Source organism: Archocentrus centrarchus, chromosome 9 (genome assembly GCF_007364275.1).
Source record: "Archocentrus centrarchus isolate MPI-CPG fArcCen1 chromosome 9, fArcCen1, whole genome shotgun sequence".
Taxonomy (NCBI): domain Eukaryota; kingdom Metazoa; phylum Chordata; class Actinopteri; order Cichliformes; family Cichlidae; genus Archocentrus; species Archocentrus centrarchus.
In genome coordinates this window covers 26,477,298-26,504,752 of record NC_044354.1, presented here as the reverse complement: position 1 = coordinate 26,504,752, position 27,455 = coordinate 26,477,298, and the positions used below count along the sequence as shown (strand labels likewise).

Here is a 27,455-nt window from a genome sequence, read left to right as displayed (position 1 = left end):
TCACTTTTTGAATGGAATTACTGAAATAAATAAACTTTTTCATGATATTCTAATTTTATGACCAGCACCTGTAATTTCGCTTACCAATCACAGATATGTAACCTTAATGTATAAATGAGCATATATAATATTTTTTCTCATTTTTTTTACTCTGGCGTTCTCTATCTGCTTATAAGACGTGATCCGATTAATCTTGAGATCACATTGAGGCAGAAATAAAACACAACCCTTTTTAAACTGTCTGGTATAGATTATCTGGCAGCCCACTCGCCAGTGTTTACATGTCCGCGCCGTGTGGCGTGTCTGAGCCCCTCCCCCCTTCCAGAGAACCGCTCTGACGCGATGACGTCACTCAGACGTAGGGCTCTTTAGACGGGAGAATTCGCGGCGATGGCGACGACAGCTCGGTGCTGGGAAGGGACGCAGTGAAGCTGGCCTCGGCTCTGGTATGACTCACGTTCATTTTAGCGAGGTTGATTTGCTGTTTAGTAATTGCACGGGGTTCGGATGACTCTTTGCCGTCTCACGCCTCAGCACTGCTTTCAGCGGTGAGTCCGCCGGTTGTAGTCGTTCCTCGGTGTGTTTTGACAGAGGCCTCCGCCCTCCATCTCATAACAACAAAAACAGTTGCAGAAAGCAGCTCCAGCCTAACCAGCTAATGCTAACTAGCAAGTTTACTTGCTGCTCTGTGTCATAACGCCAAACGTCGACTGTTAGGAGACCGCTGCATAACAGCAACAGCACACTACTTGCTAGTAAATGTTAATGTCCAGTGTTTGTATCCAAATAGCTCTTCGGTTGAGCGTTAGCTCACTAGCGTTATTTTACGCTGTCGAGTGGCTGTTGTTGAACACTGGCTAGCCAACAGTTTACCTTTACGTTACATAGCTGCAGAAAAACTAGCTAACCCGCTATCAAAGAAAGAGAAGCGCACTTACTTGTTTTACCAACCTGTTAGTACAAGTACAAGACTTTCTGCCTGGTAAACGATTTTTCCTCAGCTAGGAAGGTGTTAGTGTAACGTTGCAGGGCACTTGCGAGAACCATTTGTTTTTGGGTGGCTGTAGGGTGTTTTTTTTTTTTTTTTTTTTTTTTTTTTTTAAACCAGGCAGAACTACCGGTATCGCTTCAGCTAATGCTAACTAGTTTAAATAAAACTGAATGGCCTTTGATTAACTTTTTAGTCTCCATTGTAAAGTAGGAAAGGCATCAACTGAGCCTTAAAGTTAAGCTAGGCAAATCCCCCCCAAAATACGAAGTTAGCTGAGACGTTTGCGTATATGTATTTTGTAGTGTCGCTGCTGGTCTGCGAGCTCTGCTGTCAGCCGTGCTGGTTCATTGTCTCAGTCTCTCCTTTTTAAACTTGCTAAAGTAATTTGGAAGCCAGAGTCTCGGTGATGTTTCCGCTTGTGAAAATCACCGGCCTGTCACGGGATAGGAGTAAGGTTAAGGCTCTAAGGGGCTTAGCCTTTTCTGTGTGACTACTGAACTCGGAGCCAGACTGAGCCGTAGCCACGGGTCATGAGCGGCCTGCGGTAAACAGAGCCGTGTGTTGGGCAGATATGCTTTATCAGGTAGCAGCAGCAGTAAAAGTTGGCTCCCACACTGAAGTAATGACCTCGTTTGCCTCCTTCACACCCCATCTCAGTGACCGGCTTTGCTTTGGCCGTACAGCGGGATTCTTGTCTTCTTTCGGTCTCCAGGCATCTTAAATGTTCGTGATTAGGTGTGCTGAGCTCCTGAATTGCCCCTCCACTAACCCTCTTGGATCAAATTTCAGTCTCTGCAAGCGTAGCTGACCTTTACAACTACTTGTGGGCCTGTTTGCTGAGAGATCCTAACAGGTTGCCGTTTGAATAGTGATGTTTGAGGATATCAGTTATGGACTTAACGAACAAGCTCTGTATAGTTTAAATGACCTGACCAACAAAGCTGCTGTCTTCTACTGTTCTTGAAAAGTTGCATTTATTTAGCTCTTTCAAGGGCACCCTGGGCAGGGACTTAATACCAGGCAGCACTACACAAGTCCCGTGAGGTGTTGTCCTGGGTCTGCTTGGCCAACCATTTGGGCAGTTTTAATCACAAAGTGCAATTTATTGAACACTCACATTTCTGATGAATTTCACTAACCTATATTGACCTCAAATTGTGGCTGTATGTTCTTAAATATGTATTGTGCACATAATTGATGTTTCTTTTTGAAAGTGAACATTAGCTGATCAGTTCACGTGACTGAACTATGTCGTTATGCTAGCTAGACTGTAGGCTCAGAAACAGCTGGCTTATTTTCCAGTCTGCAGCTGAGTTTTAAGTGGTATCTCTGAGCTCACATGCAAGCCACTGTGACCACCAGAGCATCTATATTTGCCAGTGAATCAAAAGAGCTTCTGTAGCTTGTGTGTCTCAGTGAAGAAGTCTGCTGTTTGTAAGGAGAAACATTTTCTCATTTTTCATTTTGATTTCCACAGATTTCCATGTCTTGTGAGAATTTCCAAAAAGGACAATCAGGTCTGCTTATCATCCATTAGTGATTGTTTGTGGTAAGTCTAAAATTATATCACACTGGTTTGACATTTTTATCCATTTTCTTTAACATATATTTTCTCATTCCTTATTACTGCATGATGATGTAACTGACTAAATGCATGTGAGGCATAAATCCAGCTTTTGAAGACCCAGACTCCCCTTGTACTGACATTTTCTAACATTTTAGTTGATCATCTGTTACAGTCATCTCATTGCCTGGACCATTCTCTGAGAAAGCATTTGGACATCCGGGTGCTCATGTACAGCATCATAAACACATTATGAGCTTGACCTGCCTTCAATATTCAGCCACTCCCTGGATTGTTTTGTGTGTTAACTTGAAAATCTGCTCACATGCTCTCTAATGCCAACCGACACCATGCAAATATATGTAGAAAATAGTGTTTGCTTGTTCGTGTCAGTAACTTCATCCAGAATCTTTTTTTTTTTTTTTTTTTTTTCTTCACAGCAGAGAAATGAGAGGAAGTGAGGTTAGTGAGAGACGAGGACTGACATGCAGCAGAGGTCTGGGATGGAGTCAGACTGGGGATATTGTAGTTTGTGGTTGGTGTCTTAACCCCTCAGCCACCCTGGCATCCGCACAAACATGTATTTACATAGCAGGACTCTAGCCAGCTTTGAGAACAAGGTTTGAAACCTTAAATTACATTTGTTTGTTTCCAGCAAGCTGACTCTCCAGAATCTAGGTTTTAGAAAGAAAAATAAGACTCTGATTTTTAAACAATTAAGTAAATGTTGAACTGAATTCCAAAAGTAGTTGTGGATGCTTTCTTAGTGTCCCTTAGTGTCCCTAACTGATAATGAAATCAGTCCTGTCAATCCTGTCAAAGCAATTTGCTAATTCTTTTCCATAAATAATGGTCCATGTTTTACAATAGTGAGCTGAGGTCAGGATTCATGGTGGATAAAGTGCACTGAGAAAGTTAGCCAGTTGCTGGTTCATTTGGTCCTGTGCCGGTATTTCTGCTAATCAGTGACGAGTCTGTTCATCTGTGGTGCTGACAGGCTGAAGTAATTCCTAGAGACTCTGGTGTTGAAAAAGATGTCTGTTTTCTCGTTACTCTGCTAGTCCCCAAATATGTTAATTTGATATGGAACTACGAGTCAGTCGGTTAACTATGCTGAGTTTAATGTTGCCTGGAAATTGGCTTATAATCATGCATTGTGAAGACAGCTATGCAGCATTTTGTCCATAGAGGTAAGGGCTGGGGGTACAGAACCAGTAGGCTAAAGAGTAGAGGGGATTCTATATCCATATTCTATTAAATTGACCTACACAATATTTGCCCAAATGTCAGGTGTGTATCTGCAGAAGCCAGGCAATACTTTTTTTGATATTCATGTATCTTCTGTCATTTGTTTTGCTCACCTCTCCCCTACTGTGGCAGATGAGGTCCATGCAGGTGAGCGAGCGTAATGTGGTAAAGAGAGGGAAAGATGGTGGCAGCTTCCTCTGAGCCTGCATTTGTGTCAAAAGGACTACCCCTGGGTGGGGGTAGTGGTAGTATGTACTGCTCAGTTTGCAGGTGACTGTACATGCCATGTGATATAGAGTCCTCAATAAGTGCCCTCTGCTGGTCAAATAGTCCAGTAATCTTTATAGCCAGCTACTTTATCTTTTTTTTTTTTTTTTTTTTTTTTTTCTTGTAATAAAATTGGTTTGATTTAACAAGTTGTCTTCACAAATGCTAGCCTTGTCTTTCGTAACAGTGTGATGAAAGAAATGTGCCTGCTGGTGTATTTGCACTCAGCTGAGTTTTTTTTTTTTTTTTTTTTTTTTTTTTTTCCCCCTTTTTCTGAATAGAAAGCAGATGGTTACCCTGAGTCTGACAAATGGTTTAAAAAAAAAAAAAAAAAAAAGACTTTAATGTTGTATTAGAATTGGGTGATTCATTAAATACTTGTAGCTTAATCTGTGTTAATGTGGCATATTTACTAATTCTGCAAATATAATTAATAAATAAAGCTTTAAAGTAAATGTAGTTTACTATACCCAGTTTCCCCCTTTAGACACACCTGTGCATGCTGCAGGTGTCTCAGCAGCAGAGAGAATAGCTGCTGTCAGCCTGCAGCAGTTTGAGAAATCTACCAAAATTAAAGTTTACATTTTAAGCTTCTTGAACTAGTGGTTTGATGGAGTTGCTGCCATCCTCATGTTGAGGCCTGCATAAATTAATTTGCAGTTTTTCTTTACATTCTCAAAGATATTTGTTTGTGAGGTGAACAGGGAAGTTATATTTAAAAACATTCCTTTGTTTTAACCATTGGGATGGAGACTTTACAGAAAGTGCTGCGTCTGCTGCACAGTAATTTGGCTTAAGCTGGGACTGGAATTTTTCCTGAATTTAAAACTTTACCAACTGTAAGAAGAGTGGCACAATTCATTAATTTATTTTTTTGTTTGTTTTTATTAATTAGAATGACTTACTCATTATTTTTTTCTACAGACAGATCCAGGCCAGAGTTCCATCTTGGGTGACCGGCACTCCTTGACAGGGGCAATGGTAACGTATCATCATTTTAGGCATGCTTTGGATAATGACTGCTGTGTGGCCTGGGTGCTGTCTGTGTAATCGGAACTCACCATTGATTTTTACTATTAATCAGCACTGTTTACCAGGAGGCAGACAGTTACGTCAGTGTCAGCAGTATCAAAGGTCCTCCAAGTTTACATGCAGGGCCACTTTCAGTTTCCACTGCAGAAACTGGTTTTGTTACATTGCATCATGACATGATCTCTGGATCTGATGCATTGCCTTTTTTTGAACTTTTTTTTTTTTTTTTTTTTTCCTCTTTCCCCCATCCTGCCCCATTCTTGGCATGCTGCTATGTGGTGGCTGCCCCTGTCTAGCTTCAGCATGGTGCTCTTCTAGCTGTGTGCAACTGTTCATATCAGTTCTGCTTATGCTCAGACAAGATCCCACAGGAACTTCTTCTACTGTATCTGTCATCTCTTTCAGATCAACTTAATCTTTGTTTGCTCAGTTTTCTGTCTAAAATCTGCCCCTAGCCAAACACAAATGATCTTGAGGAAAAACTTAACTTTGATTTTGTCTGCTGACCTCAGTCATTTTGCTGTAACAAAAGCTCTGCGGACTTCTGCTGAAACAACACACAACACAAATTCACAATTTAATTCTACCAAGTAAATGATGTATACTCACTACTTTCCAGGATCTTGTGTAAATGATTTCTATTTTTAGAGCTCGGTATGTTGCTTTAATCTTAGATATCATGCCTCGTTGTGGTGCTGGGTGATATATACCGCATTTCCATTAGTACCTGCTCAGTGTGGCTCGTCTTGGCATGGTTTGTAGGAATTTCCATTAGGTCCTGGTACCATGTAATTTTTTATTTTATTTTTTTCTTTAACTACCCACTCAGCCGGGGTTCCAAGCAATCTGAGGCGATCTGAAAATGTGATGAAGAACCGCATGCCACTGATTAGCCAGGGAGTGTCATCACTATCTGAGTCATGAGAGCAACTCCTTCACCAGAATCACCCTCGCCATTTTTAAACCCCGACAGCAAAAAAATGGAGGCACACAAACCACTGGGAGGCTCGGTTGAATGCCCAGACCAACGGTTTGCAGCGGTAGTTTTGCAACAAGAGCAATCTGAAATGCGCGCACACAGCATGCATATTTTAATACTTAACAATGATAAACTTCATCCATTAAAACATTGTACAAGCGACTTATGCATGGTGATGATAGTAAACTGGCATTAGCTTACCTCTATCTCATCCATTGTTGTTGTGTTTTGAGTCACATTCAAATTACATCGAGACTACGGCCCACGTTGCTGTATCGACTCCACCCTCATTGATGTGGTGCTCAGTTGTAATGAAACAAAACAGTACTGTGTTGTTGACCCACACTGAGTATGTACTAGTGGAAATGTGGCATTAGTAAATTAGCTTTGGTTGCAGGTTACAGTCCGGGTGGGAAGGAGAAGATATCCACACAAAGCAGCATAAATGCAGGACTGTCGAGTTGGTTTTAAATCAGTTTTGTCACAAGCATCATGCAACTTAGCAAATATTATATTTTTTGTTTGTGAAAACCAGTAAGCCAATGTATAGAAAATATGCCACTAAAACAGGGTTTTCCATTTTTCAGCAGAAACTCATCTTTTCCAATTGTTCTAGTTGTCTACCACTGCAAATTCTCTGCCAACTGATCCCTAAAGTGATAGCTTGTAAAGATAGGCCTGCCTATGCAGTCGTTCCTACATCTTGTCCACTTTGCATATATACAAGCTGCACTGTACACATACAAAACGGCACTAAAGCCCACCGCGTGGGAACTATGTTCATGCCATTCTTGGCTTGTGTGAATATTCAAGCATAAAATGCAATTGGTTGTGACCACAGCCACTACATTACAAAAGAACATGCCGTGTGTCTTCCAAGCAGATTAGAATGTAGTAAAACTGAAGGGGTGTGCATGGTTAAAGCTAATACTAGTTCAGTAGAAAAAAATAACAGGCTGTTTCCCTGCAGGAGGAGGAGGGGCAGCAGAGCTTGGAGTGTATCCAGGCCAATCAGATCTTCCCCAAGAAGTCCCCCGTCCTGGAGGAGGAAAACATGCAGGTAAGCAGACCACTGCGACTTGCTGCTTGTTCTGTGCGCTAAGAAGTGAATGGAGAGGGGTGAGGACTCAAGGTGACAGCGGTGTGTAAATTTATAGAAGTCTTTCCTAATCGGTTACATAATCATGACACATGGGCCTTCTGTTTACTTTCAGTTTAGCCATTCTGAAAAATAAACTTGAGGTTAAATGTTTTTGAAGAAACACTTCAGTAAACTTACTTCCTTTCTAAGAAACTTCAAGGTGCACCTCAATGTTGCTTAGTTGGACTCCTTGTGGTTCTTTGTCTTTTTTGCTGCTTTTAACACAAGATATTTAAAAAAAAAAAACATTGAACTTCACTGTGAAATGTAACTTTTTTTTATTTTTTTTTTATTAATTAATTCATTTTATTTAATTTTTTTTAAATGGGCCAAATGTTGACAACTTTCAAAATTATCATGGTGAACATATCTAGTCTAGTGTATGCCTCATGGCTTATCCCTCTGTGCATGTCTCAATATAAATGGTGATCTGTGTAGCTCTGCAGTTCATTTGAAGTGTTTGATTTCCTGTTGTCAGGTGCCCTTTCCTGAGCTGCACGGGGAGTTCACCGAATATGTGGGGAGAGCAGAGGATGCCATCATCGCAGTGTCCAACTACCGCCTACACATAAAGTTCAAAGAGTCAGTTGTCAATGTAAGTATCTCTGAAGTGACCAGTGAGCTTCAAGGTTGTAGCTTGAATCAAAGTAAGTCTTTCACATGGCACAGAGTAACTACAGAATGAACCACATTGTTTCCATTGGAGGCTCTGTCAGAATGTGTGTATTGTGTTTTTTGTGAATGGACAGAGTCAGGGCCAGCACTGTGGTGACCAGGCCATTCAAAGCTGGTCTCCAGTGGCAGCTGTGCCACGTGACTCTTCATCACCTCTTTTTCACTCGCCTGCCCGCTTCGCTTTCTCTCTGGAACTTGCCGTTGCCATGGTTGCAGTTGGCCCACAGGGTTCTGCATAACAGCCAGGGCCCATCTTTCAGTCTCTTTTCACTATGTTGGAGACTAGCTTTGTTGAAGGATGGTCCTCATTTACATCACACAATCACACTGCACTTATGTGAACGTCTTCCTTTTTTCTTATTCTTGTTAGGGTGGCTACGTAATTCAGAAAGATGATGTATTACAACTTTAAGTTGTAAATCATACTTTCCACTGCCCGTGGTTATCCGGCCTGTCATCGCTACTACTGTGAATTTCATTGCCATTCCATGGTTTCTGGTCATCGCATTGCGGCTCGCTTCTCGCTTGCTTTAAGGACCTAAATTCACCAGGGGCTTGATGTTTGCTGGCCACCTTTACCTGATATTACCAGCCTGTCAAAGCCCAGTGGTCCTGGATTTTTCTGTTATGCAGTATTTGAGTATCTCAGTTGGTGGTGGTTTTTGTTTTTTTTTTTTTTTGTTTTTTGTTTTTTTTGTTTTTTTTTTTTGTTTTGTTTTGTTTAGTTTTTTTTTGTGTGTGTTTTTGGCTTTGCTCTCAGTTGAGTATCTGCCATCTTTTGATAAGTCTTAAGAGCATTTGCAGCGTTCAGATCACAAGGCTAATCTGCTACTGACGTCCAAGCACAAAGTTTTGCAATGAGAACTCATGTGCTACAGAGGGGTTTTGGTTGTTTCATTTCCTCAAGAAAAAAAAAAGCTTGATCATCTGTAGATGAGTCATTTGCTCATTAAGTGTTGAAATGGTTTTATTTTATTCTTGTCATTGCCAAATCTCACAAAGAGACCAGGCCAACAAAGATAAATATTTTTCTGAAAAGCTATTAAAGGTCAGCTTCTAAAGATTTTTGTCTTCAACAACTGGCAAAATCTGTGGCTCGCGACTCTTGACTCGCTTTTACCCTGTTATTTTAGTCTAGCTCTTATTTGAGGTATCTGTTCTAGCTCAGACATTTAGCTCAGTCACAGCTTTAGTCCCTACCTAATGAAGGCTTTAGGCTTTTAGTCTCAACCAACTTATCCATAGGAACTTAAACATGTGTATCATTTATCTTTTTCATATGTACAATATTTATTCAACTGTGTGTGTGCATCAGTGTTGCCTGTTGCCCAGGTTAATTTGACCTCAGGAACTTTCTGGTTCCTGGCTCACACTGCCTCCCTGTGCCCATGTCACACAGCCAACATTTTCCTCACACAAATTTGGATGTGTTGCATCACATGGCAGATCTGTTAGAGCTCACAAATCAGGGGTGGGAGGTGCTGCAATAGAGCGAGAGGTTGTTAACAAGCAGCCCAGGAATTTTCATGGTGGCCATATTAGGGTTGCAGATTGGAAGGTGGGAATTAAGTTGTGACAGCAAGATGCACAAACATCTGGAATGTGCTGTGAGGTCAGCCTCTCATAAATCGACATGCATCGCTTACATTAGTATTCTCTGTTTTGCATAGAGGAGTTGTTGTGAGATGTCAGTAAGTACCCGTAAAAGCGGCACGGTGTGGTTTAACTGTCCAGTTTTTGTGTGCCTGCCTGTTAACAAGATGGTGTCTAAGACTAGAAAACTGCTTGTTTTGCACAAGGTGCTGAATTAAAGTAGACATGATTTTAAAAATATATTTATGGAGGAAATCTGTCCTGATACAGCGTTTAGGCTGCCAACCTCTAAATACTTGACTAAAATTGCCATATGCCTTTTACTCTGCCACTATGCATATGTTTGGGGAGCTTTGATGTGCTGATCATGCATGACTCCAAACTATTAACATCAACTTGAGCCCACAGCACTGCTGAAAATGTTATCTAAATAACAGTGTAGTCAAAGGCAGCATAGGTATTTCCCTGCAGTATTTAAAGTATGCTGTTAAGTTAGAATCACATGCCAGTTCTGTACTTTGGAAGGTATTGTCTAGAAAAAAGACTGTGTAGTTCTGGGCCAAAGGGAACTACAGATACAGGTTCTTCAAGATCTAGTATTGAGGACTTTTATGTTCCCATATGCAGAGTTAAGAAGATCATGTGCATGTCTATTTGGAAAGTGTTCAGACTTGAGTTTAAAACAAAATGTGGAAAACTCATCTTAAGATGCATCACTTTTTCCCTCAATCTACACAACATAGTGGCTTTTTGGGAGGGGGGGTAAATGGGGGGTTTCCAAGTCAAATTTTTAATGTACAAAGTTCTTCAGACTCTTCAGTACCCTTTGGCAGAAAGTGACAGCCTCTGTTCTAAGGAATGACCTTCAAGGTACACTTTTAAGACCTTTTTAACATGCTTATATGGGAATCTGGGGATTGACTAGCTCTTGAGGTGTTGCAGTTTAGCTACTTTTAACCCCTACTTGGCTACTTTTGTGTAGATTCATGAGGAAAATAAAGGATTATTATAACTGAAACGATTTGTAAGGGTCTGAATTGTCTGAATGCAGTTTGTTTGGAGAGCAGAAAGGGATGTGATTTGAAAAATTAAAATGCACTTGATAACCTGTAACGTTTAAATGTTAGCACTGTGACAGGTTATGAGATACTTTAAACTGTTCTTGCATATCTGCACATATGGCTGATTGTTGGAATGAAGCCATTATTCTGACCACCATTAATTTGCATAAAGGATTACCTGTTGGTCCACTACCTCTACTAACTGCACGTGACTGTCCTCTGCAACACTAGTGGTTGAGCATGTTACTTTAAGTCTGTGTGAGAACTGCTGAGACACTAACTCAATTATGGCTGATATTTAGTGGCTGAAGGTATGACTGTTCCTTTTCTCCCAAATCTACAGGTTCCTCTTCAGCTCATTGAGAGTGTGGAGTGTCGGGATATGTTCCAGCTTCATGTCACCTGTAAGGACTGCAAAGTAATCAGGTATGACTAGTGAAATTCCACCCTGTTATGTGAGACTTGACTTCAAATTGTGTTACTTCCATATCACACTTATTTAAAAAAAAAAAAAAAAAAAAAAAAAAAAAAAAAAAAAAAAAAAGATGGTGAAGAAAAAGGCCAGTTCTTCCTTCCGTCTATCTGCAACACCATATATTGTACCTCTGTGTACTGTACCTGCTGCAGGGACAAAGGGACAACACGGATAAGTTGTCGACTCAGATGTCTGTCAGCACAAATGTAAATCACTGTTTAGGAAATGGCCTGTCACTCAACTTCACAACCACAGCTGTTTGAAGTCGATGGTACATGCTCAGTTATCTTTCAATCAAATTGTGTTGAAACTGGCACTGCAGCTTTTTTGCATTTTTGGCCACAGCGGCTCCTTTTTTTTTTTTTTTTTTTTTTATGGGCAGTGGAGAGAGGCAGGAAATGGGACAAAGATACAGGGCAGACACGCGGGCAAATTGGCGACAGGCCGGGACGCGAACCCGCGCCGCCCACACCGCAACACGGCATATGTATGTGGTCGCCGGCTTCACCACTAAGCCACCCAGGCGCCCCTGGAACAACTTTTTAGAGGGAAAATATTCCCACGTTTACTCCTAGTAGCTTTGCAGCCAATTTACAGAAGCTGACTAGGTTGCCATCTGTTACATTAACAGAGGAGACTCATGACTATTCATCGTGCATCAAAAAAGACACCAGTTGACTGTAGCTTTACAGTGAACCTCCTTTGTAAGACAAAATGGCAGTAAACAGGGTTGAAACTTTGCTTTCAAAACAAAGGACAGCACTTAAGATGATAGATAATACCAATGTTTACCAACAAAGCATTTTTGAGTACAAGACTTCTGCCCTCAGTACTTGAAAATGTTTTCCTTTGTGTTTTATTCCCAGATGTCAGTTCTCCACCTTTGAGCAGTGCCAGGAATGGTTGAAACGTCTGAACGTAATAGTGCGGCCTCCGTCTCGCTTGGAAGACCTCTTTGCCTTTGCCTTCCATGCCTGGTGCATGGAGGTATATGCTGGAGAGAAAGAGCAGCATGGCGAGCTGTGCAGACCAGGTACCCTGTTGTCTTCTACTTTGTGTAACCCTGTCGGAACCTTGTCTCAGTTTTGCTTTTATCGGACATCTCTTCTGTCTCTGTAGGTGAACACGTGACCTCATGGTTCAAGAATGAGGTGGAGAGGTTGGCATTTGACACTCAAAATGCCTGGAGGATATCTGACATCAACAGCAAGTTCAGGTAGAAGCAGATTTCTTTCAGCATGCTGCTGCTGTGTTTTCTCTCACTCCCAGCTAGAAGATGGATCCCATCCTTTGCTTTCATTGGCAAACAGCACAAGTCAGTATGTGTTAGACAGTGGGTGGTTGTGTTATTGTACTCCACCAGTGCTGCACCCTGGGCAGATAAGGGGCCAGCCCAGGATTAGGTGTCTGTAGACAGACTTTTGTTGAGCCATCACAGTCCTTTGGTGTTCCCTCTCCTTGTTTAACTTTGCTCTTTGTGCCCTTCTGCGCTGCTAGGCTTTGCCCCAGCTATCCTCAGCAACTCCTAGTGCCAGCCTGGATTACTGACAAAGAGCTAGAAAATGTGGCAGCCTTCCGCTCCTGGAAGAGGTTTCCTGCTGTCGTTTATAGGTTTGTGTGTTTGGGTTTTTTTTTCTTTCTTTCTTTCTTTCTTCAGCTATTCAAAGCAGAAAGCTAACCTGTTTATCATTAGATATGAAAAGCTTCCTTATGTAGAGGAAATCAAACAATTGCTGGATAAAACATTGAGTTCTAGATCAGTGCCACAAACCCTGCAAACTTTAGTTGTGAAAAAATATCTTTACAGCGTGCCACACCACCAAAAACATTGACAGTGTTTGAGTTTGTTCAGGCATTTGTGGCTCTTCTGTTTAATACTTGACTGTTTTTGTTTTGGTTCTGGAAAAACTTGTCCAATCAGAAATGAAAACTTTGTATGCTTTGTGCTTCACAGAACCTGAAATAAATATTCTACTGAGTTTTCAGTAATTTATTGTATTAAATTAAACTCTGTATTTGCCAAGCTTTGTGGTTAACAAAAATCAAGCTGTGGTTATTCTGGTTATGAAGTTCTGTTTTCAGTCTTATGCTTTATATGGATTTGATTGCTTAAAGTAATTAAAGTTTTTGATATATCTGAGAATTTAATTGACATTAAATTACTTCCATTAAACGAACGCGCCACTGTCCATCTTTTTCATAAGAAGGTGAGACAGGATTACCGGTCTACTAACTTCTCCTCATTTGCCCTTCACATAGGCATACAACTACTGGGGCTGTGATTGCCCGCTGTGGCCAGCCAGAGGTCAGCTGGTGGGGCTGGAGAAATGCTGATGACGAGCACCTCGTTCAGTCTATCGCCAAGGCCTGTGCCGTGGACAGCAGCTCCCGCAAACACGTTCCCAACGGTAGCTACACCAACAGCTCAGACCTGCCTGACACAGATTTTGGTAAGAGCTCTAACTCAGATAATTTTATACAGCTCACTCAAGGTAGGATTTAATATTCTGCTTTATTTGGCAGCAGAGGTAGTCTCCCCCCAACATGTTACATCATGTTAGCCTAGCATGCATTCTTTGATTACTCTCTCCTGCAGCATTTTGCTGGCTTTTAGTTCAATGGAAGCAAGCAAAGCCATCATAAGGAGAAGTTGTAGTAATACAGAGAGATCAGTGTCCGCTTCACTGACATGCTGTATATGCTCACAAGCAAATGCATGCTTCCAGCTGAACACACACCTACCACTGCATGTGTTTTGAAGTCTTATCTGCATGAATTTGCAGCAGACACTGTTGTGTAATCTGACCTGTTGGTGCTTGTCTGAAGCTGTAGTGTTACAGACTATAGTAAATTCCTCTGAAGTGCATTACACTTTCTGTGCCTGAAAGAATCTTGCATCTCACTGATTTATTGGTCTTTTTTTTTTTTTTTTTTAAACTTATAATAATCTCACTCACTCATGCTCCCAGCACTTGATTTATTATACCTGAACTATAACTTTCTTTTTGTTTGCTTGTCAGAATCATCCATGACCAACAGCTCAGAGGTGGAGACACTGGCCATCCAGCCTCACAAGTTACTGATCCTAGATGCCAGATCCTATGCTGCTGCTGTAGCTAACAGGGCCAAGGGGGGAGGCTGTGAATGCCCAGGTACGTTTGGTCTCTTCAGTCCCTGGTTACACCCAGAATTGGGTCAATGTGTGCTTTGGATTCAGCAGCTGAGTTTGGCTCAAATGAATTTGTCCTGTGCTAAAATGAAAATTTTGGCTTGTTCTAAGAGTTGCTTTCATCCTATTCCAGAGTACTATCCCAACTGCGAGGTGGTGTTCATGGGAATGGCTAACATCCACTCCATTCGCAAGAGTTTCCAGTCTCTGCGATTCCTCTGCACTCAGATGCCTGACCCAGCCAAGTATGTGTGTGTGCATGTATAAATGTGCCTCTAGCAGTGCCCCCAGATTTCCCTAGTCAGGTCTTTACAACACTACAGGGGCTAAACTAAAACTCAATGTCCTCATCCTTTATAGTAGTAGCTGGATGTAACTAGTAATCAAAGCTGTGTTTTGGCTTTGGCCTTACATCTGTGCCTGTGTTTTTTGAGAGCTTGGCCCAGACCCAAGTGGAGGATCTTTCCATCTGCACTCCCATATTGAACACTGCAGTGATGTGTAACTGAATTGTTCCAGCTTTGTGTGTTTGTGTGGCTTTACTTTTTTTCTAAATGCTTAGATCAAATTACAAGATAAAGTTGACTTAAGGCTATACAGTGTGTGTTGGTACTGATGCTTTATATTATTGTAGACTTTCATGCTGAAGCAAAAGATGGTACATTACAACCATTTCTGATAACACTGGCTTGTGACCTGAGGTGGGATTCATCAAATCGGGCAAAAAAAACCCCAGTCACTTAGGTTCAGGACACAGTGGTTAGATTTTGGTGTTTAAAGGTCACATTCATTGTGACCTCCATAAAACTAAGCAATGCGTAAGCTAATAAACACAGAACTTCACTCAGTTGTCTGAAAGTGGGAAAAGTAGTGACTTTAGCATCCCAAAGGTAACTTCTGCAGACATTCTGCTTAACTGCAGCTGAACACATTGGCAGAGGCATGTAAACCAGGAGGTGGTAATTCTAGTCATTTCTGACTTTGTATTGCTCTAAAAAAGCAAAGTTGCTGTCAGATTTATAAACTGAGAAATGCAAAAGAACCTGTCACACACTTTTATAAAAAATGTTGCGGTGCTTGCAGGAACCATGATGATGAATCGAGTTAAACATTTACTCATAATTTAAGTGGATCAGGGTGTAAGCATGACCTACTGGTTGCATAATGTGTTCCGGTGTTCACATTATTCAGTATTGATTAAGATTAGCTGAATTTCAAAGCTTCATTAAGTTTAATAAATTAGTCACTATGGACTGTTTGTTTACAGCTGGCTTTCTGCACTTGAGAGCACAAAATGGTTGCAGCATCTGTCCCTGCTACTAAAGGCGGCTTTGCTGGTGGTCAACGCTGTGAACCGAGATCACAGGCCAGTCCTGGTGCATTGCTCTGACGGCTGGGACCGCACACCTCAGATTGTTGCTTTGTCCAAGCTGCTGCTGGACCCTTACTACCGCACTATTGAGGTACAGATGGAGAGTGACAGTTTTGTGTTTTTTGTTTTGTTTTTTTTGCCTAATTAAAATTCATATAAATCCAACAGGATGTCCAGAGCAGCTATGATAAAAGCATTTTATTGAATAGTCTTTATAATTTCTCATGCAGGGCTTCCAAGTTTTGGTGGAGACAGAATGGCTGGACTTTGGCCACAAGTTTGCTGACCGATGTGGCCATGGAGAAAATTCAGAGGACCTGAATGAGCGCTGTCCTGTTTTTCTGCAGTGGCTGGACTGTGTTCACCAGCTGCAAAGGCAGTTTCCATGCTCCTTTGAGTTTAATGAAGCCTTCCTGGTATGTACATTCAAAATAAAGATCAAATTTTATATTTATTATGATCTACAGATGTTAAAATGGTGTGCCTCTGATTCAAGTGTATTCACCTTCAGGTTTCAGTTGAGACACTAATATGCATTTACCTTCAGTGTACTCAAATGCCATACCAGGAAGTTCTCATCTCTGCTGTCATCATATCTGGTCACTTGTATACAATCCTTTTTGCATGTCATTTGTGTGTGTGTGTGTGCGCAGGTGAAACTGGTGCAGCACACCTACTCCTGTCTGTTTGGCACTTTCCTGTGTAACAGCGGCAAGGACAGGGAGGATCGCCATGTTCAAGAGAGGACCTGCTCAGTCTGGTCACTCCTCAGGCCAGCCAACCGCTCTCTGAGGAACATGCTCTACTCTTCACACTCCGAAACTGTACGTCCTTTTAATCATTTAGTCCTTCAGGGGGAAAAAAGCAAACATCATCATTTTGTGCACCAGTCAAAGTATAGAATAACTGCTTAACACTTCTGTTTAACAAAACAGTAGCTTGTAACAGTAGCTTCAGGCACCTTCATCATAATGTCACATTAATAAAACTGAAATATTTTCTATGGCAGATGTTGCATCTTGGTCAAACTTTTCAACCAGCTGCTTAAAGCCCTGCTTTTCCGCCATGTGCCTACATCAGTAATTTCCATTCACTCTTGTTATATGGAGTACAGCTAGCAAGTGCTCCAGCAATCCTCGGAGTGTTTTTGGATTGCACATCACCAGCTGCTACTATCACTATTCTCCTTCATAGCTTGGTTGAACTTGATGGTGGGTTTATATGTGGGGTTTTTTAAACATTCAGCAAACCCAGTTTAGAGGTGAACGGTATTCAGCATAAAAGGAAGCCTATTAAAAATATCGCCCAGTTTGAGACACTCCAATTGAGCCCTCTAACATGTGGGCTCCTTACCATTCCAGATGGCATGTTTTCACATACTTTGTGAGGAAGAGCCCCAGTGTGATGCAAATCAAGTTTAATTCCATAACAATTAACAATAAATCTAAACCACTGTTAAATACCAGTGTTTTGACACCCTTCTGAGAATTGCATTTTTGTGGTTACAGCTTTTGCATTTGTTTTATCTGCCTGTCTCCACCCACACAACCATTCTTCACTTGGTATGAAAGGAAAATACATTCTTGGAACGAGATTACTTTCAGATGTTCTTGACAAATCTTGCTAAAACCTCCTAAGAAAAAAAAAATGGGACACTTTATTTATCCCAGATTTGGGAATGTGTTTTTAAATCATAGGATTCATTCATTCTAAAGATTTTTCTCCAGATTATGTTATGTCTGATTTATATCGAGTTAAGTTTGTGTCTCTTGTTGCAGGTTCTCCACCCAGTGTGTCACGTACGGAACTTGATGCTGTGGACGGCCGTCTATCTGCCTAGCTCCTCCCCTACCACTCCTTCAGATGATTCCTGCGCTCCTTATCCAGTACCCGGTGCCAACCCGGAAGATGCGCCCCTGGGCAGGTGAGCCTGGCGCACTGGCACCCGACCCCTTCCCACTCTTCTCCCTCATGTAAGATAAAAGACAAGTCACAGACTACCCACAGCCAGAGGGGCCCGGCTTTTCCACTCCACTGGTTACATACTATGCTCTGCTTAGATACTGTCTATGCTGTGTTCATCTTGTCTTGTGACAGTCATAACATGGAAGAGCAACAGGAAGTAGTCTTAAGGCTGTCATAAAGTGCTTCAAATGCTCAATAAGACTAGAAAAGTGCTATAAATGCCAGGTCATTTACATAGTTGACCAACAGGTCAGAATTGTAGACAATCTGAATGCTTTGCTAACATTATGTCTGCTTCACTTGTTTTGATGAGGCCGACATCTGAGTGATTTGTTAAGTAAACATTTTATAATTGTGCTTAGTTTTTGATTAAATTATAGGCTGTCAAACATACTGAGCTATTGTGTAATGAAATGCTGTTTGCCTGTAATTGTTGTTCTCATTTCCTGTTAAGGCGAACGAAGACTCGCTCTTTTGACAACTTGCCCAGTGCATGTGAGCTGGGAAGCTCACTGGCTCCCAACCGTCGCTCCAGTGACCCTAGCCTCAATGAGAAGTGGCAGGACCACCGGCGATCTCTGGAGCTTAACATGGCAGTGGGGGCTGAAGGAGAGGAGAACCAGGATGAGGAGGTGCAACCTTATCCAGACAGACTGGACTCTGAGCAGAATGACAGCCCCCAGTCCCAGGGCTCAAAGGCTGAGCGCAAGCAGGAATCCTCTGTGAACCCAGCAGACGAAGGAAAAGAGGTGGAGCTCTCTGTGGCAGTGGGTGTGGCCGAGGGACAAATGGTGAACATTCTTCAGGAAGCCACAAAGGAGGAGGCTGGAGGTGACATGACAAGAGGGGACAGTGGTGAGGTGGCTCATGTCTTTAGTGTTGTAGACAAGGAGGTGGATGGAAATGTAGAGCAGCATCAGATGGTGGATATCAGTGAGATGGACTTGAAGAAGGAAGTATATGCTCATGATCAGCTTCCAGAAAATAGTGTCCTGGAGGTTAAGGAGGATAGTGACTCTTCTGTGCCCTCACAGAAGGAAGAGGAACAGGATAAACAGGCAGCCAAGGTGTCTCAGACGACTGAGGACTTGGCTAAGGAGACTGTAGAGAAATCTTGTGTACAAGAAGAGTTTGCACGTGTACTGGCAGAATCTAGCACAAATGAGCCAGAACAGCCTGCAGCAGATAGAACTGTAAATAGTGACTTACTGCATAGGTCCCCTGAAAAACTAGGTGTGGATGAGGAGACCTGCCCTGACTCTGAATCTGACCACGGTGTCCCTGAGCCAGTGGAGCAGGTGGATAAGAGGGCCTCCTTGATGGAAAGCTCCACAGAGACTTTAACCGAAGAGGCCTGTGGCAGAGTGGAGCTCCCTGCACAGCCACCTGTTTGTTTAAACCATCACCTCATAAGTGATGGCAGGAGCCCAGTTACCTGCTTCAAGAAAGAGAAGGGGCCAGAGACGGGTGAGCATGGCTTGATCAGAACTTTAAGTGAGGGCAGCAAGCAACCCTCTGTCAGTGCCTTTCAGTCAGCTCGTGCTGACCTTAGCAGGGATGGACTTTGTAATGGGGACAACTCTGAAGGGGAGCCTTGTGGAGCACCTCACTGGGCCAAAGGGAATGTGGAAAGGGCCCCTTTGAGCCGCCAGGTATCTGTAGCAAGCTGCAACTCCCTGATCCTCCACCCGCGAGGTAGCTCTTCTCAGCACCGCTGGTTTCACACCCTGCTAGGCCGAGTCACCATGAGCCCTGAGCAGCCAACTCGCAGCCACCTGGATGATGATGGGCTGACCCTGCACACAGATGCTATCCAGCAAAGACTGAGGCAGATTGAAGCAGGACACCAGATGGAGGTAGAGACTCTGAAAAAGCAGGTCCAGGAGCTGTGGAGCCGCCTGGAGAGTCAGCAGCACACTAGCCCTCACCGGATCAATGGCGACATAGGGGATGAAGTGGTAAGGCACTGAAAGTTTCCACTACAAAAATAACTGACCCTCTGATCTGTTTACAACCATTTACAGTTTCTTACAAATTAGTGGCTGTAACTTCAGGTTGATGCCGTCCTTTCCATTGCCAGTTACAGTGACCCTTACTGTGATCATCTGTCTCCATGCAATTAGACCTCAATGACGGACTCTGAGTACAACCTGGACCCAAACTGTTTGTCGCGCTGCAGCACAGAGCTCTTCTCTGAGGCCAGCTGGGAACAGGTGGACAAGCAGGACACTGAGGTGAGCAGCTGCAACTATATAGACATTCTGGCTGCAGCATACACAATTGTGTATCTTCTACCTAAAAAGATTATGTAGGCAGCTCCTGTTAAGCTATACAGAATACGCTGGATGTTTTTAGGTGAGCTGCTCAGAATATGGATACTAAATTGATACTTGCCCCAAACGTTGCAGGTCACTCGCTGGTACCCTGATCATTTGGCAGCCCAATGTTACGGCTGTGAAAGCAGGTTCTGGCTCGCTACCAGGAAGCATCACTGCAGGTGAGAACAGATTTATCATTCAGAAGAATCTCTGGCCTTCAGTTTCAGTGTTCACCAATCACTCCTGTCTGTCCTATTGAGGCCTTTTCTGTTTAAGCTCACTCCACTTTGGGTCAGAATGAGTTTCTTGTATCTAGATTTAACTGAGGCTGTTCACTCTTGGTACCTAAAGATGACCTTGAATCATTAAGCCATTTGTGATGGGTTACTTTCTCTTTGCAGACCAGAGCTTAAAAGCAGTTTACCTATTTTGGTTCTCAACAGGCAGTTCCTGATTCAGTGTATCTTTCTTGTAGTATATGCAGGGGCACCTCTCCAGTGCATAGTGAATATGATGTAATCTCAAGCTATCCTTTGGAATATGCTTGAAAGTTCACACCAGTACTGGGAACTGCTAATGCTGGCTGTTAGTCAAGTATGTCTACTTAAAAGTGGCTCAAACTGATGTAGCAGAAATCTGTTATACCCTCCCTCCCTGCCTGTTTTTTGTTTGTTTGGATCCTGCTTAATTGCCCTCAGTGTAGCCATTTTTATTCCCAGGCTCCACATGAAAATGCAGCAGGACCACTTCCATGGATGCCTAAGACAACCCAAAATGGTGCCCACACACCTTAACCTAAATCACATAAAAATAACAAATTACATATTACTTAAGATTACTGTAGTACAGGTCTTTTAAAGGAGAAGGCTAATATTTACCCCTGGTAGGATGATACAAAACTGTTCCAGATGCAGGAACACTTGAATGACCCAGAGTTACTGTTCTGATGGCATATGCCCCCCCCCCCCCCCCCCCCCCTTTTTTTTGTTTGAACGCTTTAATGTATCGAGTCTTTAGGCTCGCCCTTTATGGAAATGTAATCTGTTACTGTACTGTGTGGAAGTGGCCTCTCAAACTTTAGCTAGGCCAGCGTATCATACATGCTCTCTATACAGCCCTGGACAAAGAGTTGAGGGATAGCTATCATGGTCTGTTCTGCACAGTTTGGAGCTGTTGTGGTCACACTTCACTGATACAGTGAAGTTTCAGTAAGTAGTAGTAGTAGGTGTCAGTTCATGGATTTGTCCCAATATCTTAACCTTCAGAGGGTGAAGAAAAGTAAATCTACCCCCTCTTCCTTTTTTGCTGATTGAAAGATGATTCTTCACTCCCACTGGCTTTCTGTAGTTTGTAAGGCCTGATTTAGATTTCTGCGTTGAATCTTTTGTGGGGCCTACACATGTAACCAGAAATCCCCTCTGAACCCCCGTGCAGTAACCTACAATGTAACCTAATGGGCCCCCTCTTGAGAAATGCAACTACACGTCAGGTTGATGCAACCCACAAGGATTGTGATTACCTCGTAGGGTTCAGAGATTTCCAGGTACATACGTAGACGCAACAAAGACCTGACGCAGAAATCTAAATGAGGCCTTCATCTGTAAGAGAGCTGGCAAGTCAAGTGAACTGTTAGCGCCTTGAATTGGCTGATTGGTTATTTACTTTACTGTAGAGGCCTGCTGTCTTGCACTGGTGTGCCCACACATAACTAGGTCAGGATGTTAATTATGTGGCAAATTTTAGCTCACTCCATCAGCTGAAAGCATTTCCTCCTGGTGTTATCACTCCCTTTTCTGCTGCTGTCTGCTCTGTACTTCCTTTTGTCAGTGGATCAAGTAAATCACTCTTTGTAAATATAATCTGTGAATCCAAAACTGAAATTATTTAAATGCGCATCATCATCAGGTTTTTTGTTTTTGTTTTTTTTTAATTTAGTGTTTATTTTTCTCTGCTGTTCAGCAGTACTTATCCATTTTCTGCCCCTCTCCTCCTCTACAGTGGCAGGGAGCCTGTTCAGGAGGTCTGGTGAGATCCGGCTCCCCTGTCCCACCCTCCAACCTTTTTAACCTAGCATCCTTCACCTTCCTAGTCCTAACCCCATCCCACCTAACCCCATCCCTTACTCACCTGCTGCATCTGAGTTCCCTCCATTCTGTTTTAGCAATCAGCAAGGGAAATCTATTCATATCTGAGATGGATTGACTTGTGTGCGTCCTGCGGCAGCAGTGTGTTTCCATTCAGCGGTTTTTAATTGTCTGTGACAGTGAGCATGGTGCTGTCAGTTGGTCAAAGGCTGACTTTTGTTTAATTTGAAAACATAATCTTCACTAAATTGACTTCCTCAGTCTCAACCCTGCTAGTATAGCGTCACATCAGCACCCTGCCCCCACTCACCCACAACATTAGGGGTGTAACGATTCTCCAAATCCACCGGGGCACATCTGGAGACACGAATGTTTTTGTATTGCAGATTCTGTCTCTGAACCGTTACACTCCTACGCAGCACACACCCTGGCGGCATGCTGCCCCAAACCAACTCACCTGCATCCCACTTCCCAGCAGTACAGCATGGTGTAAGGGGCCTCTCAGGCCACTTGGTGGTGCAAAAGGGTGACGACTCAGTGAATTAGATGCTGTTTTTATTTTATTCTGCTCTGTGTGGTAACAGGCAAGTGAAAGGGAGCATTGTATGTGTAAGTGTGAGCATGGCCTTACATCAGAATCAGAGCATGGGTGTTTGAAATTTTCAGTGTGACCTGCCTTTCTGTCAAGTGATCACAGCAGTTTTTTTTATTTTTAATAAGCTGAATAATCAGATTGTGCTGTGTGGCGCACCTCTGCTAAGCCAGCATGTAGTGGAACATCACAGCAGAGCTGCACTGTGAAAGCGATGGGTGGGGTCTGCTCAGAACTCTTAAACCTCTTCTTTCTTTTTTTCTTTTTTTAAACCTGATTTATCATGCGTCCCACGTGGTTGAATTGTAGTGAGACAGATCCCAGACCAACACTCTTCATCGAACCTCAGTGGTAATTGACTTTCACCCTTCTCTAATGTAGAAGGTTCAGTTTTTATAAATGATCAGATTTACAATCCAAAACAATGTGGCCTAGACTGACACTAATGTTTTTGATTTATTTTTTTTTTTTTCTCCCCCCCACTCTGTGTTTTTGAATGTTAAATTAAACCAAAGCTAAAAATAAAGACCATTTTGACTGTTATTTAAAAAAAAAAAAAAAAAGAAAAATTTGTACCAGTAGCATCAAATTCCTCTTTTGAAATTGTAAATATGCAAACATTCCTCTGTCCTGGACTTTTAGGTAAGTGAATGTATAAATTGTCTATATTGAAGAAAAAAAATCATAATCCAGATAAGAGCCCACATTTTTGGCATGATTTTTACCTGAAAGCAGTTTTTGGTCAACTTGAGTCAAGCTCTTTATGTGAGCTCTTCGTTACATTTAAAACCCAACTTGTGATGTGATGGAGTGTTTTCTAAGAATCTGCCACAGAGACGCATGGTAACTCTAGGTGTAGAGACTTTACCTGTGAGTCCCCTAGTGATGTCTGTGTCACCCTGCAGGAACTGTGGTAACGTGTTCTGCGCCAGCTGTTGTGACCAGAGGATCCCAGTGCCAAGTCAGCAGCTGTTTGAACCCAGTCGCGTCTGTAAGACTTGCTACAGCAGTCTCCAGCACGGCTCAGCTTCCCTGGACCTGGAGCTGGAGAAACCTATTACAGCCAGCTCCAACTGAGGTTCAGAGGACCCAGACAGACAGGAGTTGGGCTGAGCCACAGGCCACTGATGTGGAAGCACTGCTGTAGAGCACAGGAGCTACAGAATGTCCCATGTACTTTGTATGTGAGTGATGCAGATGTGGAATTTGGTGTGTGTGTGTTTGTGCGTATTCTCCACCAGTCATTCAGTGGAATTGGTGGAGTGGCTGAGTGATGTGTTGGTGAGATGGGACTGCACAGAAAGAAGTGAAAATGGACATCCTGGTGCCTTGGACCAGGCAGGCAGAGGAGGTTGTCTCACTGTTTGCTGAAGTTTCCTGGAGGACTTCTGTCCATGAAAGATTCTCCTGAAAATCCTGAAAGATCCTCACCAAGGTTTCTCATCTCCTAGCCTGGAGCGTGGACTCATCTCTCTGGGGTGTTAAGATGTCCTGGCAATCATGACTGTCCCTCAGCATTAGAAATGTTCAGATACCAAACCAATGTTTCAGTACAAGATTAAAGGAACAATTCAGCCACATTACCAGGGGAGAAGGTGATCCCATTTCCTCACCCCTCATGGTACCAGCAATACAGCATTAGTATTTTATTTAGCTTTGATCTTATCAGAGGTTTCTTCTGTGGTCATGTTATCAGTTAAGCATACTTCTGTGTAAATTGTCAATGCTGTGAGGTTGGGCTGTTTTGTCACAAAACTGTCTACACATTCAGACAGTCCAAAATGAAACTTAAGGTTTTTGTTATATGGATTTGGATACAAAAGTACAACGGCACATTGATATAAGGATCTAAATTAGAGAAGCCAGCCCACTGAGACTGTTACACCTTCAGTATGACCAAAGCTCCAAAGAATGCAGAAAACACTGAGCAGTGGGTTTAAAATGGTAACTACCTGATAACATGACCAATGACATAAATTTATTTTTCCATAGGGGACTTCATACAGTTTCATAGACTCCATACAGTTTGGTTGCACTGTAAATGGCCCTTTTCAGACATGGATGACCAGCTGACGTGGTCACGTTGCTGTTAATGGTCCTAACAGCTTCATTATCCTGCAGCGACAGCAAGAGCCACAGTATGTGGGTGATATTTACCATACATGCAAAGATTTATATTGTCACTACACTTGGAAACAAAACCAAAAAATACTCAAGAGCTCAACACATTTGAAAGCTGTACTGCACCCCACCCACTCCTCTCTCCTTGACTGGGAATGCTGAAATGCACATTGCTTGTTTAGGCTACAAACATTCAGACTTGAGTGGTAATACAAGTGTTGCCATTTTGACATGGAGTGCTGTGATTTTTTTTTTTTTTTTTTTTTTTTTTTAACAGAAGTGACCAACATGCTTTCTTTCATATTAAAGCAGAGCATGTCTGAAAAGGGGCTTGTGTGTATTAACTGGGGTATCTCAAAGAAACTGGCCCCAGCATCTGTTTGCAGTGTCAGTACTCTGGAAAATTGGGTGAATTGAACCTTTAACTTTCTGTGGGCTGAATCTCAACACTGCTTGATTTTGTGTGGGTGAACCTTTAAGCAATTTCTCAGAAAAGAGACACAAATGTTTGCAAACAAGTGATCTCCAAAGCAAACTCTTGTTTTACATCACATGACGTTTTAGTTGAGATTCAGTCTGTACAGATAGAGGCTGGACTCCTGGAAGTTGTGAATTTGCTAAAATCTGTGCTGTTCAGATATTACCCCCCCCCCCCCCCCCCCCCCTTTGCATTTTTCTTTTTCCTCAATAGTTTGACATTTTTATCTTGAGCACAGTGAGAATTTCTTGCATTTTAATCCCCAGTGTAAACAGAAGTCTTACAGCAAGCTAGTGAGGCAAAAGGCTTGTGGCTATTTGATCCTTTAACAGCTCATGCTGCACTGCTCCTCCAGACTGTTTATTACTCATGTGCAGGGAGGCACTGACTGTGAAACTCTGGGCCTGTATTGACTTTGAATTTGTTTTCAAAAGATTGACGTCACCATACCAAAGTTTGGTTGATAGCGCTGCATCACTAATGATGTGTTTTCGGTATTAGTTTGTCAGATGGTAGCAGTTTGTCTGCGCCGGACTCACTGATGCATGTGGTAATATGGTCAACCACTCCAACCAGTTTTTACCCAGCAGGCACTGGGAGCTGAACAACTGTTTTCAGTCCTCTAGTGGTAATCAAACAGGTGTGAAAGTCACACAATTTTCAAATTCTGAAGGATACCCTGTTTTTGTTGTCTGGAGGTGGCTGACTGTCACCTCCAAACGATTTCCGCTTTGAGTCGGTCACAGAGGAGCACAGCGGCAGTAGAAAGGGCTTTCTGCGTTTTCCTGAGTTTGAAACGCCACATGAAATCTGTCAAAATGTCAGACACCTGCTCTGCCTCACACCCATTAGTAAACTACTTGTGCACACACAGACACAATTTTTGTACAGAAAATGAGATAATATATTCAGATACCTGCATAGCATTTAAGAAAAAAATGTATAGATCCTTAAATAGTGGCACTTAGTCACCAAATTTCTTTTTTTTTCTTTTTTTTTTTTGGGTTAAATAAATGGAGAAGCAGGGTGTCCTGTTTTGATGCTGCAGTGTTTTTTTTTTTTTTTTTTTTTTTTCCCCTTCCCTTTTTAAGTGCGATCATTACTTGGATTTTATTTATTGACGTTTGTATTGTTGAATTGCTGTTAAAAAAACTCCAGATAACTTAATTTGCCACAGGATAATCAGATTCAGACGTGGGGAGTGAGCTGGTTCTGAACTTCGGCTACAGCATCATGTTGGGATATTTTGTCTTGGCCAATGTATGTATGTAAAGATTTCAGGACTGAGAGGGGTGAGCAGTCAAAGGTAGCTAGTGAGACGTCTATGCATTGAGTGAACAGTGGTCCAAAACAAGCAGCCTGAACCCCCCCCCCCAAAATACACTCACATTACACCATTCACTCATCTACAAACACTACCTCTACTTTTAACCACACTTTTTCATATAAACACACACATTCACACACTGAGCTTCTAGTTGCTGAGTGACTCTTGCTTTTCAGATTTCCGGTGAGAATGGCCTGTGTCAACCCCCCCCCCCCCCCAAATGTCAGCTGGAACATTTAAAGGTCAGCTGCTGTAGGTCAACATGCAGTAAATTTGGACTATCAGAGGAAATGCAGACATTTAACTGTGACAACATACTGGAGCTGTTTGACTGAGCCCATGTTCCCGGCACTTCCTGTTGGATTTGTGTGGTGGTTGACTCGGATGATTGACGTGTGGTGGAGCTGCTGCTTAGGTGGTCAGAGCAACATAGGCCTCCAAGGGTGTGTTTTTAAATATCAGCCTCCTGTGGAAGTTCTGAACTTCATTAATTCAATAGCTCAACCTTTTAGTCTTTCAGAGAAATGAAATGTATTGTTTTTGCCCTCTTGCATAAGATGAGTCATTTCCACTTGCCATGGCAACAAAACTGAGTAATTCTGTCCAAGTGGAGGATATACTCCACAGTCCCTGTGAGGCCTAAGCTCTTTGACTTTCCCCAGCCAGCAGCATAAATTGTCATTCTCTAGTTTCACCACCTTCACGTCCTGTTCAGCAATCCATGAATGTGAATTGTCTCAGAGAGAAAAGGCTGTTTATTTGCACATGACATTAAGTAGACACTGCCACAGGGTAGAAAAAGTGAGACTTAAAGTGTGCTTTTTCAGTATTGTAACAGGCACGATGGGAGCTGTGGACAGATCTGCGTGTGGGAGGGTCTGGAAATGTGGGCTTCAGTTAACACATGTTGCTGTGTCCCAACCCCCCAGTATGCATATGTTTTTCTTCACCCACGCTAACTTGCTTTCAAAAGCATCACTGCAATGGCCCAGTAATCATGTGA

General features: G+C 42.4%; 1 protein-coding gene across 2 annotated transcripts; it reads left to right on the top strand.

Moving 5' to 3' along the window:
• Positions 1 to 338: 338 nt before the first annotated feature.
• mtmr3 (myotubularin related protein 3) lies at positions 339 to 27,455 on the top strand. Of its 2 annotated transcripts, XM_030737185.1 has the most exons (22): positions 339 to 446; positions 2,469 to 2,540; positions 2,996 to 3,175; positions 4,995 to 5,051; positions 7,052 to 7,141; positions 7,701 to 7,817; positions 10,895 to 10,977; positions 11,893 to 12,059; positions 12,146 to 12,242; positions 12,524 to 12,637; positions 13,286 to 13,476; positions 14,047 to 14,178; positions 14,329 to 14,440; positions 15,463 to 15,658; positions 15,798 to 15,983; positions 16,221 to 16,391; positions 17,346 to 17,491; positions 17,987 to 19,490; positions 19,656 to 19,766; positions 19,941 to 20,029; positions 21,849 to 21,875; positions 23,432 to 27,455. In XM_030737185.1, exons 3-22 carry the CDS (start codon positions 3,134 to 3,136, stop codon positions 23,601 to 23,603), a joined length of 3,804 nt encoding a protein of 1,267 aa, XP_030593045.1. In that variant the 5' UTR covers positions 339 to 446; positions 2,469 to 2,540; positions 2,996 to 3,133; the 3' UTR covers positions 23,604 to 27,455. The 2 variants fall into 2 exon arrangements, with proteins under 2 accessions (XP_030593045.1, XP_030593046.1); XM_030737186.1 differs by lacking the exon at positions 21,849 to 21,875.

What these genes read in the sequence shown, in the direction of transcription:
- mtmr3 (XM_030737185.1), top strand. Translation starts at nt 3,134, where the DNA reads ATGTATTTACATAGCAGGACTCTAGCCAGCTTTGAGAACAAG. An exon ending in CAGATGCCTGACCCAGCCAA is followed by an intron (nt 14,441 to 15,462) that starts GTATGTGTGTGT and finishes GTTTGTTTACAG; the next exon opens with CTGGCTTTCTGCACTTGAGA. An exon ending in GCGACATAGGGGATGAAGTG is followed by an intron (nt 19,491 to 19,655) that starts GTAAGGCACTGA and finishes CCATGCAATTAG; the next exon opens with ACCTCAATGACGGACTCTGA.